The sequence below is a fragment of the Marmota marmota genome, unplaced genomic scaffold (assembly GCF_001458135.2).
Source record: "Marmota marmota marmota unplaced genomic scaffold, marMar, whole genome shotgun sequence".
NCBI classification, from domain to species: Eukaryota; Metazoa; Chordata; class Mammalia; order Rodentia; family Sciuridae; genus Marmota; species Marmota marmota.
In genome coordinates this window covers 17,111,058-17,130,413 of record NW_025999880.1, presented here as the reverse complement: position 1 = coordinate 17,130,413, position 19,356 = coordinate 17,111,058, and the positions used below count along the sequence as shown (strand labels likewise).

General features: G+C 41.9%; 2 protein-coding genes across 2 annotated transcripts; both read right to left on the bottom strand.

Annotated features, from left to right (window-relative positions):
- Positions 1-10,345: 10,345 nt before the first annotated feature.
- On the bottom strand, positions 10,346-11,847 carry Krtap29-1 (keratin associated like protein 29-1). The gene has a single exon (XM_015495831.2). It carries the CDS (start codon positions 11,784-11,786, stop codon positions 10,800-10,802), a length of 987 nt encoding a protein of 328 aa, XP_015351317.1. The 5' UTR covers positions 11,787-11,847; the 3' UTR covers positions 10,346-10,799.
- Positions 11,848-15,119: 3,272 nt separating this feature from the next.
- Positions 15,120-16,998, bottom strand: LOC107150773 (keratin-associated protein 16-1). The gene has a single exon (XM_015495894.2). The coding sequence runs from the start codon at positions 16,959-16,961 to the stop codon at positions 15,504-15,506; it is 1,458 nt and encodes a 485-aa protein (XP_015351380.1). The 5' UTR covers positions 16,962-16,998; the 3' UTR covers positions 15,120-15,503.
- Positions 16,999-19,356: the final 2,358 nt, after the last annotated feature.

Sequence of the window (19,356 nt, the reverse complement as noted above, 5' to 3'; positions counted from 1 at the left end):
AACAAAATCTCCCTTCTTAATGAGAATCCAGCTCAGTCTTTTAATCTAGTTTTAAAAACTATATCCATGAAACTGATTTTTTCAAGTTGTAGTAACTGCAGTTATTCCCATGTTTTCCCCCAATTTTTGTTTGTTTGTTTCCTTTTCTCTGCATCTTATGATAATTTTGAATTGTCCTTCTACCCTTTCTAGCTAATTTACTAATAATCTCCACTTACATTGAAAGCTCTGACTGATATGAGCCCTGCATCCTTTAACTGTTCCCCTTGGGAAAGCCTTTTACATATTTACAAATCACTTCTGATATCTCCCCACGTCCTATGACCCAGGCCACACTGATCATCTTATCTGATGGTCTGACAGTATCTGCAACATAGGACATAAATAACTCAACCAGTTTCTGTATACACAAATGTCATTCCATTCCCATTTGACTGTGTTCCACCCCACCTTTAGATTCAGGCACCACTGGGTTTTGGTTCTTTTTGTCTTGAAGCTGAGCCCCTGGTAATTCACATTCATGTGGAAGGACTAAATCCAGTGGAATTAAAAAAGGCTTACTTTGTTAATCCAACAGTTACAAACATAGGCATGTTTCATTATGACTATTGTGGCTCAAACTTATACCCTTCTGTCTTCACTCGCCGAATCTCATGAGCATTTTGGTCTCTGTGCCATCCAACCTCTCCTGTCTCTCTTTCCCCATCCTATGGCACCTGGGATCTTCAACACTTCATCTGAGATGCCCTGGATGCTCTCTTGCCCCTTGGCTTCTGCCATGCCTGTACCTATGTAGGGATCAAACCCACAATTTGAGGTCATCTCACTTTTTCTCCTCCAGCCACCCTATTGCCAAGAGCTTATGGGATGATCTTAAAAAAGCAGAGTCAAAATGTGTCTATTAGCAGATATTTGTGGAAACCAGGCCCTAAATATCAAGCCCTGCTCTACATTAGAGGTATTTTCTAGCCTCCTGCATTATCTCTCCCAAGATCTGCTCCTTCGAGAATTCTTGATTTACAGCACCACTATCAGGTTCTTCCTCCCAGGCCCAAAGCATAAATTTTAAAAGCCTAAGTTGTAACAGATCATGTAAACCTGATAAGGACAGCCTGCGTGCCTTGTCTACCCTTTATTGTCCCTGTGTTCACAGAGGTTGTAACCTGTCCTACCCAGAAAGCCTTCCGAATCCCTTTCTAAACAGAAGCATTCCTCATCCAAGATAAGAGCCAGATAAAAACCAAGCTGTTCAGCCTCAGTCAGATTCTTGCTTGAAACAAAGATTAAGATGGATTGGAACAAATTTCGATCATCTTCTACCCTTTCAGGTTGATTCCAAACAAAATTAACCCAGTTCTTCCCAGGCATTCCCCTTTAAATGCCCAATAGTAATAAATATGGCAAAGCATTAATATACTTAATATATAAAACTAACAGCTCAGTAAGACCAAAATCAAATCCACAAATAGGTGAACAGATGAAGAAATAAGATGTAAGAGCCACCGGTGAAATTATGACTATGACATATGAAAAGGAAGACTTCTCCATATTGCTTACATTTTTAAAAAATTAGTACGTGAACAAAATTGTATAGAGAGAACATTCTACGACTGGCTCATTGGTGCATTAAGTGGCCTGTTCTCTCCACTCTTCTTGCATCCCTGCTCTTTCCTGGTCTTTCAGTTCAGCAAGGTAAATTCCATTTTTTGAAGGTTTGGGATACATTTAAAATATGCTTCTTATATTTATTGTTATCAGAGAGATAACAAGATTTGTCAGGGCTCTTTGCTAAAGCTTTACAAAACCAGATTTTTATAAGGTAGCACACAAAGGGGGTCAGGAGAAGTTTCAGAAGCTTGACTAAAGTTTGGGCAAAGAATCAAATTTACCTTTTGAATAAAAAAAAAATTGTTGGACTCCATGGCCACTAGAGATAGTTTGAATTTAGTTGAATGTCATTAAAAATTGTATGTGCCCAAAATTCTCCCCCCTGATCCTCCACCCATGTTGATTGTCTGAATAATAGGTTAATTTTGTTACCTTGAAAATATCTTCCCTTTCCAGGGCCCCTTGTGTTTACAATGTGTTTTTGGCTTCTTTGCAGCTGAGGAATTTCCCCAGTTTAACATCTAATGAACTACACTCATCTTGTGTATCCTTATATGAGATTATGTATACAATGTGTGCTTCCAACACCCTGAGATTCTAAGGATATTTTATACTTTACTGAGTTTTTCCCATCTGTTCCCATACACTAAGGCAAGAGGCCAAATTTAAGACAATGGGCTAGGATTATGGATCCCATTCAGGGCTTCCCTAGACCATAAGAGAGGAGTCTTTCTAAAGAGCAACCCTCTGATTTTGTTTGCAAGAGCTTTGGGCCATTGATAAATCACCACCTTCACATTTTTCTGCAGATTCAGGGTTGTAGCCAAAAAGCTTCTGATTATGTGGGTTACAAGAGGAAATCTATTTCCCAGCTTATAGGACCATTTTTATAAAATAAACCCATTGATTCAAGAAAACTGATGAGACCAACATGAGCAACACCCAATGTCATGCACCCACAGATGTGCAAATTCCACATGCCATAGGCGGGGCTCATCCTATAGGCTCTTATGAGGCCGGACACAGGAACTTTGACTTGGTGACAGTTGAAATGAAACTAGGTCAGGTGAGAGAGCATACAGGCAATGACCAGAGTGTCAGGCTGGCTCCTAGAACAAGTGAAGAGAGTTCCTTTTGTTCAGGCAAAAGGGCTTTTTGCAAGGGGGTCTAAGGGTTAGGAATGTTAATTAGCTTTCTGTACATTTCAAAGGTGTATTTTCTTTTCCCACGGGGCTGCTTTACCTCTAAAGAAGGAAAGGTCAGACTGTGACCCTGAAGTCAAATGTTAGTTTTTGCCTTTCTGCTGCATTCTGTCTAAACACCTGTTTATGATAAGGGCATTGAGTTGCTGCAGCTGTTCAGAGAACCCACAGGTGGGAAATGGAAGAGAACACAACTCATGGTAAGTAAGAAGTTAAGAGTCCTGGGAATGTGCCATCTGAGGGCTCCTAAACAGGTTTTATCCTTTTTGTTCCTGTATGTTGTCCTGGGAGAGCCATGGCAAGAGCATCCGGCCCTTCCAATGCACCTGGTCTCTGAAGCTGATTAGGTATTAAAGAGGGTGGGTACCAGCTTTGAATTCCTAGCCCATTATGAGTTCAGGTGAGAGACCAAAAAAAAAAAAAAAAAAAAAAATGAGCTATGGCTTAGGAGTGCATTCGCCCTTTGTCCCTGTGGTGGTCCCTGGCTATCTCATTTACACATATCTTTTTGGTCCATTTGCATGTCTCAGATGTCAGCTTCCATTCTGTTTTCCCAATGTAGAGCCACTGAGACAGCTCCTTACTGGGCTTGAGTTTCAAAGCTGGCCTTCATGAGGCTGCCTCAATCACAGGTTCTTCTGCCTCTTAGCCTTCTCTACCTAAACCCACGATGCCGATCCCACATCGGGGATTTCCAAAATAAGACAACTAATGCAGAGTTTTTGCTCTTCAGGAATACAATTTCAGAGAAGTCTGTGTATACTGGGATTTGATTGCAACAAAAGCTCTGAAATTGTTGTTAAGTAGCTATTAAAACAGGAAACAAGGGGCAGGCAAAATTCCATTCAAAAAGACACTATTATGAAAGGTGACTTATGTTGCTTTAATTCCTTTTAAAATCCTTTCCTTTGTGTGATTATTATCTTAATGCCCTTTAAAGTGCTTTGCCACATGTAAAAATACCAGCCAGTTATAAGGAGCTGTGTATACTGGGATTTGATTGCAACAAAAAAGGCCACATAAAAATACTAGTCTGAGCCATAAGATATTTTCATATTTATAGATTAAAAACAACTGCATTGTCTGCAATTTCAAAAGTTTAACCTTAGAAAGTTCTGTGAACTGAACATTAAACAAGGTAAGTAGGAGCCTATGAGAAGAGTGAAGGAAACTGCAAACAGTCTTGGGTTGACAAAAATAAATAAATAAATAAATGTGAAAAATAGTGCACACAGTGGAAATATTTTTTAAAATAAAATGATTACAAGCAAAGTGAGGATGCCATCCAACAGGATAAAGGCAGATTGGGGGTGTAACTCAGTGGCAGAGTTCTTTGCCTAGCATGTTCGAGGCCTTGGGTTTGATTCCCATCATGGCAAGAAACACCAGGACAAAGTTCTACTACTTTGTGTTGATATTCTCAAATTGGTGTTCGAGATATGGAAATGAGTCTCCTTTTATTTTTAAAATGGGGATAATAAGCAACCATCAGTAAAAGAAAGCATAAACCCAACATGGGAGCATATTGAACAGTCATCAGGAGTTTGTCGTCAGAGGAAACTGGATTGGGTTCTGGGGACCAAGGCTTTCCATTGCTTTCCTTCTCAAGCTTGCATTACTTTTTTTATGGAGCAGGGTTACTGAGGATTGAAATCAGGGGCACTCGACCACTGAGCCACATCCCCAGCCCTATTTGGTATTTTATGCAGAGACAGGGTCTCACTGAGTTGCTTAGTGCCTCACTTTTGCTGAGTCTGGCTTTGAACTTGTGATCCTCCTGCCTCTGCCTCTTGAGCCGCTGGGATTACAGGTGTGCGCCACCACACATTACTTTTATAATTAAAAAAAAAAAAATCAAAGTGTTTCCTTTCAAACTGAAATGGGAAAACTTGCAAATGGTAAGAAAGACTGAGAGACAGAGACAGAGATTTTAACTCTTTTTGATCTGAATAAGGAAGCTACAACTACCAAAAGATGTTTGATATGAGGGAAACTTCTCAGTGTGATGTAATAGTTCTGTTGCTGCTGTTTGGTTTTGAATGTTCTTAGTTGTTTTTACATGATGCATTTTTTCATGATGCATTTGTATCCATCTCTCATTCAACTCATGATCCAGAAACTGTAACAATTCAGTATCTGTCAAGAAAAATCTAGGCTTTTAAAAGGAGTCTGGCCTCCTTAGTTCATTCATGCTGAGAGAGAAGATTGAAATAGATCTGAGATCTCCTGTGGGATGTAGTACAATGAATGTCAAGGTGATGCCAGAAAGACCCTTTCTTGGTGTCTATCTTTTCAGACAAGGGGGAATCATCAAATTAAAAAAGTGAACATTTCTAAAGACAAACCCATTTACAAACACTTAGACTCTCTAATAAATTAGCATCATTGTATGCTGTGCATTTTATGTCCCACAGTAGAGTCAAGAAGTAAATCAAACATTGATATTAAGGAATCTCAGAGAACGAGACATACTCAAAATGTTGAGACAAGTAATTCTCCAAGTTTCTGGAGGCCATACACCTGTAAGCTTGATCTTGTCTCAGGAAAAAAAAGATCCTAGAATAGATGGTTCAAATGATACTTTGCAGATGCCTAGGAAAAAATAATAAAACATAGAACTGATTAGACCACGCCACATCAAATAATTTAGCTTTTTATTTTTGCTAAATTCGTTGATAAATGAAATTCAGTAGAAAGTGAATCTGGTCTTTAACATGGCAATTGAATAGTGTTCTCATAATATCTTATGAAAAGAAGGCAATCTCTGGATTGAATTCCGTGCCAATTCTATTCCGTGACAATTCTACAAGAGCACTTGATCTCAAATTCAAACTGAAACCCTGGATAGTAAATGAACCAAATGGGCATTTAGGCAGACAGTTTGGGACAAATTGATTGGACAGACCTTTCTGGAGGGGTTCAGATCATCTGAAATTTGCTAGAAGGAGACACTACAGTTAACGTGGACTCAAATTTTAGGGTCTTACATTTACTGGCTAAGCCACATCTATATTTCCAACCCAAAGAAACAGTAAGACAGCAAATGTTTGTCATTTCAGTCACTAATTTGGGGGGTAATTTTGCAGCAGTAGATAGCTAATACAATGAAATATATCAATGTATCAAAATACATTGTTCTTAAAAGCAATAATCATTAAATTAAAAAGTGAATTGCATAATTTCACATTGTCTATGTAAATTCTTATGTTTGCAAGCCCTGATACTAGATACTACTTAGAGACTTTATAAATATTTTAGGTGGCCTCTTTTTATATAAACTAACAGTGACTAACAGGGTATACATATCATAATAGAAGTTATATCTAAGAAGAAGAGAAATGAGACAGAGAAGGATACAAAATGGACTTCAAATTAATGATATCTTATTTCAATTATATTTTTTAAAAACCCAAAACAGATGTAAGTAAGAAAATGTGGATTCTGGGTGGTAGGCGTTTTTAAAAACATCTTACGTTTTTAAAATTGCTCCCTTACTCGAACAGATGTGTAAATAAGGACTTAGTTATAAGCATGTTCAGGCTTGGCAGAACGCTGTTTATAACAGGAGATTCAGATATTTTATGGGCAAGTTCTAGCAAACCTAAAAGGAACAAATAAATGCTATGTTATTTGAACTGTTGCCAAGCGTGGGGAAAGATATACATCTTCCCAACCCACGTTTTATATTTGACAGGTTTAGAACCTACGGTTTATGTGTCGGCAGATGGTCCCTGAAAAATATTTGCCAGTTAACTGAGAAATCTGTAATTGAGATAATAAAAAGAATAATACAGACTTAGAGAGGTCCAGAAACTATTGCAAAGTGAAATCAGAAACCCTAGTTTTGTCAAGAATTCTTGGAAGAGGGAATTATTTGAGGAGATACAACAGAAGAAACATGATTGAAACTTTTGGACAGTATTGAGGGAAGATGTATCACACTTCCCAGATCCTTGCTCCTTCTCCAGCACAACTGAGACCCCTGGGAAAGATGTGGGAGAGAGAATTTGGACAGGTTATCATCAAAAGGCTATTTCTGCAAGCCATTCCATCCATAGTACTTCCTCTATGATATCAAAGTCTCTCCTCTCTTTCTGCCTTTCCTTAATTTTCACTTTGGGCCTCAGTTGCAAATAATTGATTCACATTCCTAATGATATGGGACATTATCATCTTTCGTCCCTGAAAGATTCTTTCCTCATTTATTTCTTATGTTCTCATGTATCATTTAGTTTCTTTGCTTCCCCTGCCTCATTCTAATACATTGTGTTTAATGCATTTAATTTAATTTAATTTAAAATGTTTGTATAGTACCCATTTATTGATTGGGTTGTTTGGTTGTTGGTGTTAAATTTTTTGAGTTCTTTATACATCCTGGAGAGATTAGTGCTCTACCTGATGTGCATGTGGCAAAAATTTGCCCCCAAAATGTAGGCTCTCTCTGCACCTCATTGATTGTTTCTTTTGCTGAGAAGAAGCTGTTCAGTTTAAATCCATCCCATTTATTGAATCTTGATTTTATTTCTTGTGCTGTAGAAGTATTGTTAAGGAAGTTGGGGCCTAATCCGACATGATGGAGATTTGGGCCTACTTTTTCCTCTAGAGGGTGCAGGGTCTATGGTCTAATTTCTAGATTCTTGATCCACTTTGAGTTGAGTTTTGTGCATGGTGAGAGATAGGGGTTTAGTTTCATTTTGCTGCATATAGTTTTCCAGTTTTCTCCCCACCATTTGCTGAAGAGGCTATCTTTTCTCCAATGTATGTTTTTGGCACCTTTGTCTAGTATGAGATAACTGTATTTATGTGGGTTTGTCTCAAGTGTCTTCAATTCTGTACCATTATTATTGTTTGTATAAAAGGTATAAACAACAGTTTGGCCTTGGTGAATAGTCTATGTACATATAGACATGCAACACATCACATTCCACTTTTGTCATTAAGCAGAGTGTTGTTATGATCCTCAATGTGTCCATGCATGTATAATCTGCTGCTTCTAATTCTACATGACATTATAGAGTGAATCACCATGTATGGCCTACCTGTTCTCCCCATGGTAGACACCTTTAAAGTCCCTGTCACCACAGAAATGCCACAGTGAGCATCCTCTATGTATTTCCCTGTGGGCTGGTGTAAGAACTTCAGAGGAATATATCCTCAGGACCAGAATTTCTGGATCAAGTAGTATGCATTTATATAATTTACATAAATTGATCCAGATTGTTTTTTAAAAATTGTCAAACAAGCCAATAATTCATCAGCAGTCAGAAGGATTCCTATAAAGTCACATGCTCAACACTACATAGCACAGGATCTATGCCCTATGAGCCAAATGCCACCTGTAGCATGTTTTTGTAAATAAATTTGTATTAGAACTCAGCCACACTCATTTGTTTATAAGTTTCTTATTGATGCTTTCATGACACAATAGCAAAATTCAGTAATTGGGGTAGAGACCATGTGCACCACTAAGCATAAAATATGTATTATCTGTGCCTTTAGAGAAAAATGTGCTAAGCTCTGATATTCTTTTTTTTGCTAGTAATTTACTTATAAGATAGTATCTAATTATTTTAAAATTTGGATTTCTCCAAAAAATACTACTTTTGAGCATCCTTTCATGGGTTTTTTTAGTTTAAGGGTTCATTTTCTTTAACATTCCATTCATATCTCAAGGTACTTTTCCTTTTCTATCAGTTCCAGGGGTGTGAGAGGCTTTAGTCTTAATCCATTAGAGAATAACTAGAAGTTCATGGAAAATACAAAAGAGTCCTGAGTACAATTAATCTAACTCCTTCCTTTTTCATAGATTAGGATCATGATCTTGCAAAAGGTCATATGGTGAGTAAATGTCCAGGGTGGGACTCAACCTTCTCCTTTGAAACTTGGCCCAGGGTTCTTTCCTCACTACCACCTTGAACTTCCCCTGTGGGATGCATTTCCATATTAAGAATACCTATAATTGGACTCTCAGTGAGATCATGCTGTGAAGTTCTAAATAGAGGTAGACATGACTCCTGCATCCTTTGATCAATGTTTTTTCAGTAGCACATTAGTTTAACCCAGCAGGCACCTAGCTCTCCAGCAAGTCCCATTCTCCCTACAAAGAAATTTCCCTAAATTGTGTGGAGAAAGAGTAAATATGGAGGACTGATATTGACCAAATTATCATGTGCATATACTAACACATAATAAAAAAAATCCCAGTATTATGTATAATTATAATGCATCAATTAAAAATATGGTTTAAAAAGATAATTGCTGAACCTTAAAAAGAAAAAGAAAAAAGAGCTGTGTAGATCATGGTCCTCATCTATCTTAATCTTGATTGGCATTTCCATAGGATGCTTTGACTTGAATGCTAATGGTTAATGCACTGATTATTTTTTGCTGCTTTGCAAATAAATTTTCCAACTACTGATGGGGCAGTTGGATGTGCCCTGTGTCTCATGCAAATGATCAAATAAATGATTTATTTTAATTAGGCCCATAACACTTTATCAAATAAGGTTCATTTTATGTCTTTCAGCAAAACAGAAGTAGTGCCATATGTGTAGATAGTTCCAATGGCTCATGCTTCTTGGATACTTGTTTCTGAATCCTGTTCACAGAAACCAGAATATACATACAGACCAATACAAGAACTAAAACTGCTAATTGAGAATTGATCAATAATAGAATGGAGATTCCAGAAATAAATCTATAAATATATCCTTATATTAAATATTCCTATAGTCAGCTGATTTTAGACAAGAGTTCTCAGATCATGTACTAATGTTTTCTGTAAAGGGCGCTAGAATAACTAGGTGGCCACGTACAAAAGAAACCTGATTTGTTACAGTGGAGGATCATGGCCTTTCAGTTTCAGACTTAAATCAATGTATTTCACAGACCAAGAGCCCCTTGATTAATGGAGAGGCCAGATCCCTTTGAGGAAGGACCTTATACCAGTGCAAGCACATACTATAAATTTTCCTCTAAAATTTCCCCAAAATGCAACTATTTTTAAAAATATTTAGGTTCAATAACTACATACCAGACATATAAAACAGGTTCTAAATTTTCCTTCAACTAATTATTTTTAAAACGGACTCTTAAAATTTCAAAAACATAACCAATAAACCAACAAAAAAAATCTAGTGTTTTAAATTTTGTTTAAGTTGGTCATTAAGTAAATTGATCATTAAAACCAGTGTTAAGTGAATTAACCCTAAGCTAGTCTCCATGTTTATTTTAACCTGTGGCTTCCCTGAACCATTTCTGTCTTTGGTTTCCCAAGTCTCCTCATTATGGGGCATCTGAGGCCACTCAATTCAAAAGAGCTCTTGGTGGTGAAAAGACTGAAAGCCAGTGAACTACTTGTCCTTTTTCCCTTCCAGCTTGAGCATCTATAATTCCTGACACCTGTTACCCATTCAGACCAATGCAAACCCTCTGACTTGAAGGACTCAAGGTCACTGTGTTCAAATGCAACCTGAAAGAAATCTAGGTAGTGGCGTGAGGAAAGGAATGAAAGCACTGTATGAGTCTTATGCATTGCACTTAACCACTCACATTTTTATTATCAGTTGGCAGCAAAGGAGTCTTCTGAAAGATTGGGAAGCTTCAAAAACAGGACAAACTGGACAGAAAGCTTTGCTGACATGAAATGAATTGACAACATCAGGAAATGCAAGCTATAGAGTAGACCATGCTTCCTGAAAAGTTATCCTCAGTTAGGAAGGATGTCTCAATGGCTATCAAGTTCTCTCCTGAGCACCTAGAGAGAATATGGAAGGTGGACTCTAAAGACAGAGAGCAGTAACATTTGTGCTCCACAGGAGGTACGCACCCACAGGATGGCTATGTACATATAGACAGTAGCACAACCTCAGAGGAGGTGTGGAAAGTACTCCATCAACGACGTCTTGCTTTACAGAAGCTGGACTCACAGCTGGGTGGGCCAGAAGTTGCCAAGCAGGAACTTACTTTGCACAGACCTGGGGAAGTTGGCTAGAAGCAACTGGAGCCATCACTGGATGATTTTCCTAAACCTGTCACACAGCAAGGTGGTTGGCAGGAAGGGGATTTGCAGCCACTTTGTTTGCAGGAAGTGGATCCACCACAAGTCTGTTGGCCAGAAAGCATGGCGCCACAGGAACCTGGTTTGCAAGAGTTCTTTATAGAACATGGGAATTGGCAGTGAGCCACTGGCTGGCAGATGAAAGATACAGAAGGAGCTGGATGGCAGTGAAGTGGCTGACAAGTAGAGGGCACACAGCAAGAAGGACTGCAAGAACTAAACACACAAGTCAATGGCTGGCAGGAAACAGGCATGCAGGGAATTGATTGGCAAGGCTTGCAAATGTAGCAGATGGGTTGGTAATAAGTAGATTTGCAGGGCTGGACTTCACCACCAATGAGTTGACCCGAACCTCCTTGGTAGCAAGGGGGTTGGCATGAACTAGACTCACAGATGACTGGTAGGCAAGGCGTTTCAGGACAGGGAGTTACTTCAGAGCAGGATGGCTGGCAGGAGCTTGTATCACAGCAGATTGATTGGCCACAAGGTACCTGGCATGATCCAGATGTGCTGACAGGTTCGTGGCAGGAGCTTTGTTGACAGGGGCTGACATCACGGCATTTTATCTGACAACCAGTGGATTCCAAGCAGGATGATTGACATGATGAGACTGGACAAGCAGACTGACCAGTGCCAGATTCACAGCAGCCTATGCGGGAGCAGATGGGTTGGCAAACAAAACCCACACAAGAAGTTTCTGGAAAGCAGGTAGATTGACAAGAAACGGGTTCTGTGCTCCTTGGAGCACTGCTGAATGGCTGACGGTTTTCTTGACATGTAACCAGTTGCCATGTCCTGCTCTGGCAGGAACTGGGCAAACAGATAGCATTTCCGAAGCTGCGATTCTTTGGGCATATGGCAGTGGTCGGCACAGCTGGAATGGCTGGGCTATTTCCAGGACAAGAGCCGTCTGTCATGGTGCTGATGCTAACCTTGCTGGGAAGTTGGAAACTCAGTGTATCTGAGTTCAGAGGACATCTAATCCAGAGGGGTTTTTATAGTCCTTTACCAGGGGCGTGGGTACCAAGGCATCTTTCCTTGTTATGGTTCTTATTCATTTGCAGGCAAACATCTGATTAGAAAGCTTCAGGAGCCCAGCAGATAACCCTACTTAGAAAACATGTCTGTAAAGCTGGGAGCTTTCTTTGCCAACTTTGAATTCATTGATGCTGCTCCGGGATGAGCTGTCTCTTTTACAGGTTACTCCCCAGCCTCACTGAAGCAGGTATCTCCCGTACACCCTCTCATCAGGAGGCCTCCCCCACGCCAAAGCACCTGCTCTTCCTCCAGGAATGCAGTTCTACACCATCCAGTCCGGAAGTGAGGCTCCAACCCTACTGGGAGAGAGGGTATCCAGGATAAGGAAGAGAAAATTAGGCGGTGGATCCCAAAGATACATAGTGTTCTTTTTCTGGGACCTTGCCATTTGGCTTTCCTGAAAATTAACCTTATTAGTACTGTGACCAATGATAACGACTCCAGAGTTTCCACCTACTTCATACTCTATGTACCACACTCTTGACTGCACTTTTCATCTATCCTCAAAATGACCTTAGTAAGTGTAATCGCCATCGCTATATCAGAAGTGGCAAAACTAACTCAGAGGATCTAAATCATGTTCCCCAAATGTGCAAGTAATGAAGCAAGATTCAAGCCTAGCTAAACTGGCCCCCAAATCTCAAATCTCATTATTTATTAGACCTCCTAACTTTGGGGAGGTAGGAAAGGGACAACTCTGATAGTGATCAGAAGCTGACATTTGTACAGCAGAATGCTGGCTCATAAGCATATTGGCCAGGACGGGAGCTGGGGACCATCAGCCCACTGTTGTGATTCTCATCATCAGTTAGGTCAAACTGGTTGACTATTTACCCTCCTTCCAATACACCCAAAGACAGTCTTTTAATTTGGAAATTTTAAAAGATGCAAATATTTCATCAAGAAGGATTAGACTCATATTATGGAGTCAGCAGCATATGAATTCTACAAATAAAAAAGCACAACATTCAAAAGGAATTATCAGGATATTACTGCAAAGTAGTTGTAGAGTTAAGTCAATCTTCGCCAAGAGGTATTTGTGAAGGCTTTCCTGATCCTTCTCCTTTTCCTCTGGGCTTGTTGTGGCTCTGCAACACACCAGCCAGCTTCAGCATTCCACACAAGTCCATGTCCTGGCCCGGATCAGGCTGGATGTGTGCAGTGGAAAGACAGTGGCTTCGGATGCCAGGCAGAGCTGGTCTCGATTTCTGGCTCAGCCACTGACTCACTCTGTTGGACACGTTAGCTAATCACCCAAGTTGTCAAAGTCCCAGGATTTCACCAGCGGCATTTGTTGTTTCTTGGGTGATTTGCATTCTTCTTTGGCTGCCTCACAAATTAATAAAAATGTTGGAAATTCTGGTCCTTTTCAAAGTGCCGGATACAAAATGCTTTTTCCTTTCACCTCTGCTAAAGAAAAGAAGTAGTTTTCCAATCAGAGTGTTGTCTAGAGAGCATTCACCCTGGTCATCAGCCATAGCCTTTTATGTCACATCACGGATCATTTCTAGTGCTCACTTTCTCATCTCTGATCATCTTGTCATCTTTCAAAGTGCAGGGATCCATGCACTGCATTCTATTTGCACCCCAAAACGACTCATCTCTCACTTGAGAGGAAATACTCTGGATCTTACCACATAGGTCAATAAAAATGGGAATATGAGTGTGTTTGAAAAAACACATCAACTTCAATCTGAAAAAAAGTCTAGAACATACCACTTGTACAGTTTTAAAGCAATTCATTTTTCACCCACTTTTCTCTGATTCTTGCTCTCAATTTTATGTTCTCTATTGAGAAACCTCTTAATAGAAAGGAAATCAATTTTGCTGCAGTTTGAGGCACTAAAAACATCTAGAGTGTCACCAAAGATGTCTTATAACCTCATCAAGGAGTGTGGTGACCCCTAAAAAAATCGGTGACTTTGGACCAAACTGGGTTTTAGTTATTTGTATGCTACTTGCTAAGTGACTATCCCCAGTCGTGCGTGTGTGTCTATCTCTGAATATTACACAAATGTATATACACATATAACGTATATGTATATACGTGCTCGTATACCCATGCATACATATGTGTGAGTGGCTTTGCCTCTCAGGGAATGTTTGGCAATGTCTAGTTGGCAGAGACCAGGGGTGCTGCTTAACACCCTACAATGCACAGTTCAATTCCCACAATTACAGGATCCAAAATGACCATCATGCCAAAGTTGAGAAGTCCTGGTCTAACCCCTCCTGTGCTTGGGATGGCTCAAACTGCACCTCAAGGGCAACAGATAGCCCTCTATTCTGGGCACTTAGTGAAAGAGGTACCTGCTTTGAAGAGACTCTGTACTTGAACATTGTAAAAGGATACGTATGAAGTTTACGCAAAGAGTGTTTGTGGGGATCAGGAGAACATAAGGAAAGTTCTTCCATAAGAAATCTAGGTTACTTGAACTTCCTTGTTGTGCGTATAACCTATTTGTTGTTTTCATCCCACTTTGGTCCCAAAAATAATTAGCTTCTTCCACAGTCTCTCTATATCCAGGATCATGTTCTTTCATTGAATTCCCCACACCAAGGCCAGAGGGACTTTCCAAAACCCAGTGCTCTTCATGTCCCTGCCCTGCATAACCTGATGACACCTTCACATCAGCCCTGCACCAAACTCAAATACCTCTGTCAAGCATCCAGATGGGCAGGTTGCTTCCTGCTCTCTGACTTCTGGACTCACCTCTCCCCTAAGGACACCTCTGCCCCAGCTTCACCTAATGAGCAGCTTGCTCACAAACAGATTGGCCCATTCATTTGTACATGTATTTCCTGCCTAGAAATCTTTTCCTTCTCTGTAACTGGTTAATTCCTACTTGTGCTGAAAGATTCAGCTCCAGTGTCACATCCCTCAAGAATTCTTCCCTGGTACCCACTGTGTCTTGCTGAACTCATGGGCCCTGTTATGAGCACAAAAGAATAAAATTAATGTCTCATCACCTATTTGTCATGCCACCAAAGAGCAAGCTCCTTGATACTTGAGGACTCATTCCTAGAGCCTAAGCAGTCCATAGCACTATCTAGTAGCTAGCTAATGCTGGCTGGCTGGATAAGTGGATAGGTGGATGGATAGATGGTGGGTAGATGATGGATGAGTGATTGGGTAGATGGATGAAACTACTCTTAAAGAAAAAGAAAGTCTCTAGTGAGACTATGACATTAACAGGAGAACAGCAAGCCACTTCAGCTTAGCCACATTTATTGGACAGTTAAATATATCTCATTGCAGATGTCCCCAAGGAACATGAGTACACACCACATGGGAGCCCATACATATGGACAGAAAACATTTGGTGTCAGGAAAAAGTCTGGTGATGTGGCAAAACAGCTCTTCTCAACTGAATGGCAGGAGAAGACTAGAACCCAGAAGATCCTCCTCACAGTGACCAGCAGGCCTTTATTTGGATCATTAGACTACTGACATTTCTGGGGAGTTCTTAGAAGCATAAGCAGATGATGTAGAGAGTAAAGATTCTGGCTAAGGCATAATGCACTTTGCAGAAGGCAGTCAGGTTTTCTCTTCAGCTTGTGGCTTGCTTTGCAAGAATTGGTGGGCCTGGGCCAGTTTAGCGGTCGTCAGGCTTGCCAGCAGCAGGCGGAAGTGGTGCAGCCTCACCGGTGGGTGAGCTGGTGGGTTTGGCCTCAGAGGGTTGGCTGGGGCTCTCCTCGGAGACTTCCGGCTTGCAGGGGGTTGAGTCAGCGCAATCGCAATCGAGTTGGCTGGATGTGGACTTTTTGCACTCGGGTTTACAGGAGTCACGGTCAGAGCAAGGCTGGCTGGAGCAGACGGGGCGGTAGGAGTAGGACGTGTAGCAGGTGGGGCGGCGCAGGATGGAGTAATACGGGCGATAGCATGAAGGACGGTAGGAGATGGATGTCACGTACGGCTGCCTGAAGGTGATGGGTCCCGAGCAGATGGGACGGTAGATTGAGCGGCAAATCGGACGGTAGGATACCGAAGCACTGCAAGGCTGTTTGCAGGAACTGGGTATGTAGAAGGTTCTAGGAGGACACACTGGCTGGCGGATGGCAGATGCAGAAGACCCCGGGCGGCAACAGAGAGGTTGGCAGGAGGTGGGTGGGCAGGACACAGGCTCACAGCAGACAGAACGACAGCGCTTGACCATGTAGCAAGGAGGTTGGCATGGGCTGGGCACACAGACACATGGCGAGCAGGGGCTGGGCTCAGAGCACACAGGTTGGCAGATACTGGAGACACCACATGAGGACTCTTGGCAAGTGCTGGAAACACACGGTGGTTCACAAGGACTTGAAACACAGCAGACAGACTGGAGGCAGACAGGCTCACAGACCAGAGCCATACAGGTGGCTGGCTGGCAAACTTGGGGCTCTGAGCAAGGTGGCTCACAGGGACTGGAGTCACAGCAGACAGGCTGGCAGCTACTGGTGGCAGAGCAGACAGATGGACAGCAGCTAGGCGTGGGACACACTGGCTGACAGCACGTGGGCTCACAGACCACAGGTTGGCAGGAGCTAGGCACGGTGCATACCTCTGAACAGCAGCTGGGCTCACAGATGACTGGCTGGCAGCAGGTGGGGCTGCAGAGGATGGGCTGGCAGGAAGTGGGCACGCAGAGCACTGCTTGGCAGGGAGCCGTCTCACAGCACACGGGTTGGCAGCAGCTGTTGTCAGAGCAAGAAGGCTCACAAACAGTGGCCTCGCAGCACACAGGTTGGACACAGCTGCTCACGGAGCAGGAAGGCTCACAAATGGTGGCCTCTAGGCACACGGGTTGAACGCAGCTACTCACAGAGCAGGAAGGCTCACAAATGGTGGCCTCGCAGCACATTGGTTGGCAGAAATTGTTCCCGGAGCAAGAAGGCTGACAGCATTGTGAGCTGCAGCTAGATGACCCACAGCTATCGTCACAAGTCACCAGCTGCCACGTCTGGCTCTGGCAGGAACTGGGCAAGCAGATGGGCCCTCCACAGCTCACCTCAGTGGAGCAGAGAGACATGGCTGGCAGGGAGGGACATTTTCTAGAACAGCAGCTGCCAGACATGGTGGAGATACCTCTGCGTCCTGTGAGTGCTGGGAGGGAGCTGCCTGACTGGGCCAGCCTGGCCTGGCCCTCCCTTTTATACCCCCTCACTGCTGAGTGCTGTTGGGGGCCCCTGCATCTTTTCCTCATTGCTGTTGGGGCCACTTTGCCACTTTGCCATCTTATGATGCCAACATTTGTTGATCTAGAAGTTGTTTATCTCCCCATAAAGCAGATGTTTATTTATTGACTTGCTAAATTTGGAAGCCTCAGAGCTACAGGTAGTCTTGGAAGAAGCATCATCACCTCCAAGATGGAGGGTCTATATTTCCTAGCATCATGAACGGGGAAAGAAGGAAGGAACTTACAATTTATCCACCTTCTAGTCATCCGTACTGAGCCTTGGGTTGGGCACAGAGGATGACCACATGAATGAGATCTGCTCACCCATGCTCCTGGGTCTTTCCTGTAGTGTGCAAGCAAACTCACCACAGTGCAGGGATCAGCTTCACAAAGACACACAGGGATTAGCAGAGAAAAGCAGGGATGAACTCATTCAGGGAACGGACATCTACACTGGATGTTAAGTGACTGTCCCTTATAACAACAATCTTATTTAAAAACCATCAACAATGAGGCAGAAATTATTCCTCCTCATTACAGATGAAGAAAAAGGGAGGAATCCGAAAGGCTAAGTCACTTGCTGAGGATGACACACAGCCTGTCCCCTCATCTAGGGCTGCTGCCCCTTCTCCTCGGCAACCTGTGTGGATTGACCTTTCTTAGGAGAAAGGTCATCACATCAGAGCCACACATCACAGGCTCAGCCTTGCATTGAAAGCACTTTGTCCAGCTTCTCTGCTTCTTTTCCTTCTTTTCCTTCCACCCATGTCTATCCCAAGCATTCTCTCTGCCTTTTGGAGATTTTGACCACTGTGCTAGTCATCCATCCACTCTTGCTTCATTACTGTAAGCAATCATTCACTCTGTGTCTCTTGCTCATCCATCCAACTGAGCTAACACTGAGTTCTATGTGAGGGATACTAAAAGAATGAGTTGCGCTGGGTACAGTGGTGCAGGCCTGCAATCCCAGCTGCTCAGGAGGCTGAGACAACAGGATCACGAGTTCAAAGCCAGCCTCAGCAAAAGTGAGGTGCTAAGCAACTCAATGAGACTCTGTCTCTAAATTAAAAAATGCAAAATAGGGCTGGGGAGGTGGTTCATTCATCAAGTGCCCCTGAGTTCAATCCCCGTACCAAAGAAAAAAAGGAGTTGCAATTTCAGCCAAAGGAGCACAAGTGGAGAAGAGAGATTTGCACATCCATAAGCAATGATGGATTACAAGCGCTATGATAGAGGGATATACAGATGCTTTCAGGGGCAAAAGGGGAAATACCAACACTGTTTTGGGGAAGTTAGGATAGCCTTCTCAAGGAATATGATGGCCAAGTTAAATCCTCAAGGGAGAAGGATGAAAGACTGGCAAGAACTGGAAAAAGATGAGCTGCAGAAACCAAAGACACAAAAGCAGAGTGTATTTGGGGAGCAGCTAATGGTTTAACCTAGCCAGAATGGAGAGCACAGGGTACGTAAGGACAGTGGTGGTACTAGATTGGTTCCCAAGTACCCCCGTCGTGTAAAGCCTTGTGAACCATGGGTAAGAAGTCACATTTTATAATGGTATCTGGGGGTTAAGGAGTCACTTGATTGGGTTTGCCCTTTGGAACTGTCTCTCTGGATATGGAGAGGAGAGGAAAAGAAGAAGAGATTCTTCTTCATAGTTCATATCATATAAGATATGATATCATATATAAGTACCATCTGGGCTAGGGCTTCTGTCTATTCACTGATGCATACCCAGAACCCATAGCAGTGTTGGATACATAGGCAGTGCACAATTAATATTTATTGAATGAACAAATGAGAACCTCTGTGAACAGCTAAGAAGGGCCTCCCTTGGTAATTCAAAGAAATCACTACCTCTACTCATGTATCCGGGAGATGTAGCCATGAGCAATAGAATAATAAGCAGCTCTGAGTCACCATCACTCAGAACAGACCTACTGGCCTCTTGGCAAGTCTGTCACATTGCCATGCACCTGCTCTAGCTGTGACCTTATCCTGAGGATTAAAAACTCAGTTCCTATTAGGTTAATTCCATCCAGAGCAAAAATTATTTAAACATTAGAGTCTGAAGCTAAACGAGGGTGGAGTCAAATCTTATATTCTTTCCAAACACAGGGCATATTAATACCAATGACATTTTTAATAAAACCAAAAATTGAAATGACAATAAGCTATGGCTGTATGATCTAAAATGGCTATAAAATTAAAAAACTGGTAATATCAAGTGTTATCAAGGATATGGAGCAACTAAAATTCTCAGACATAGCTGGTTGGAATACACAATGGTATA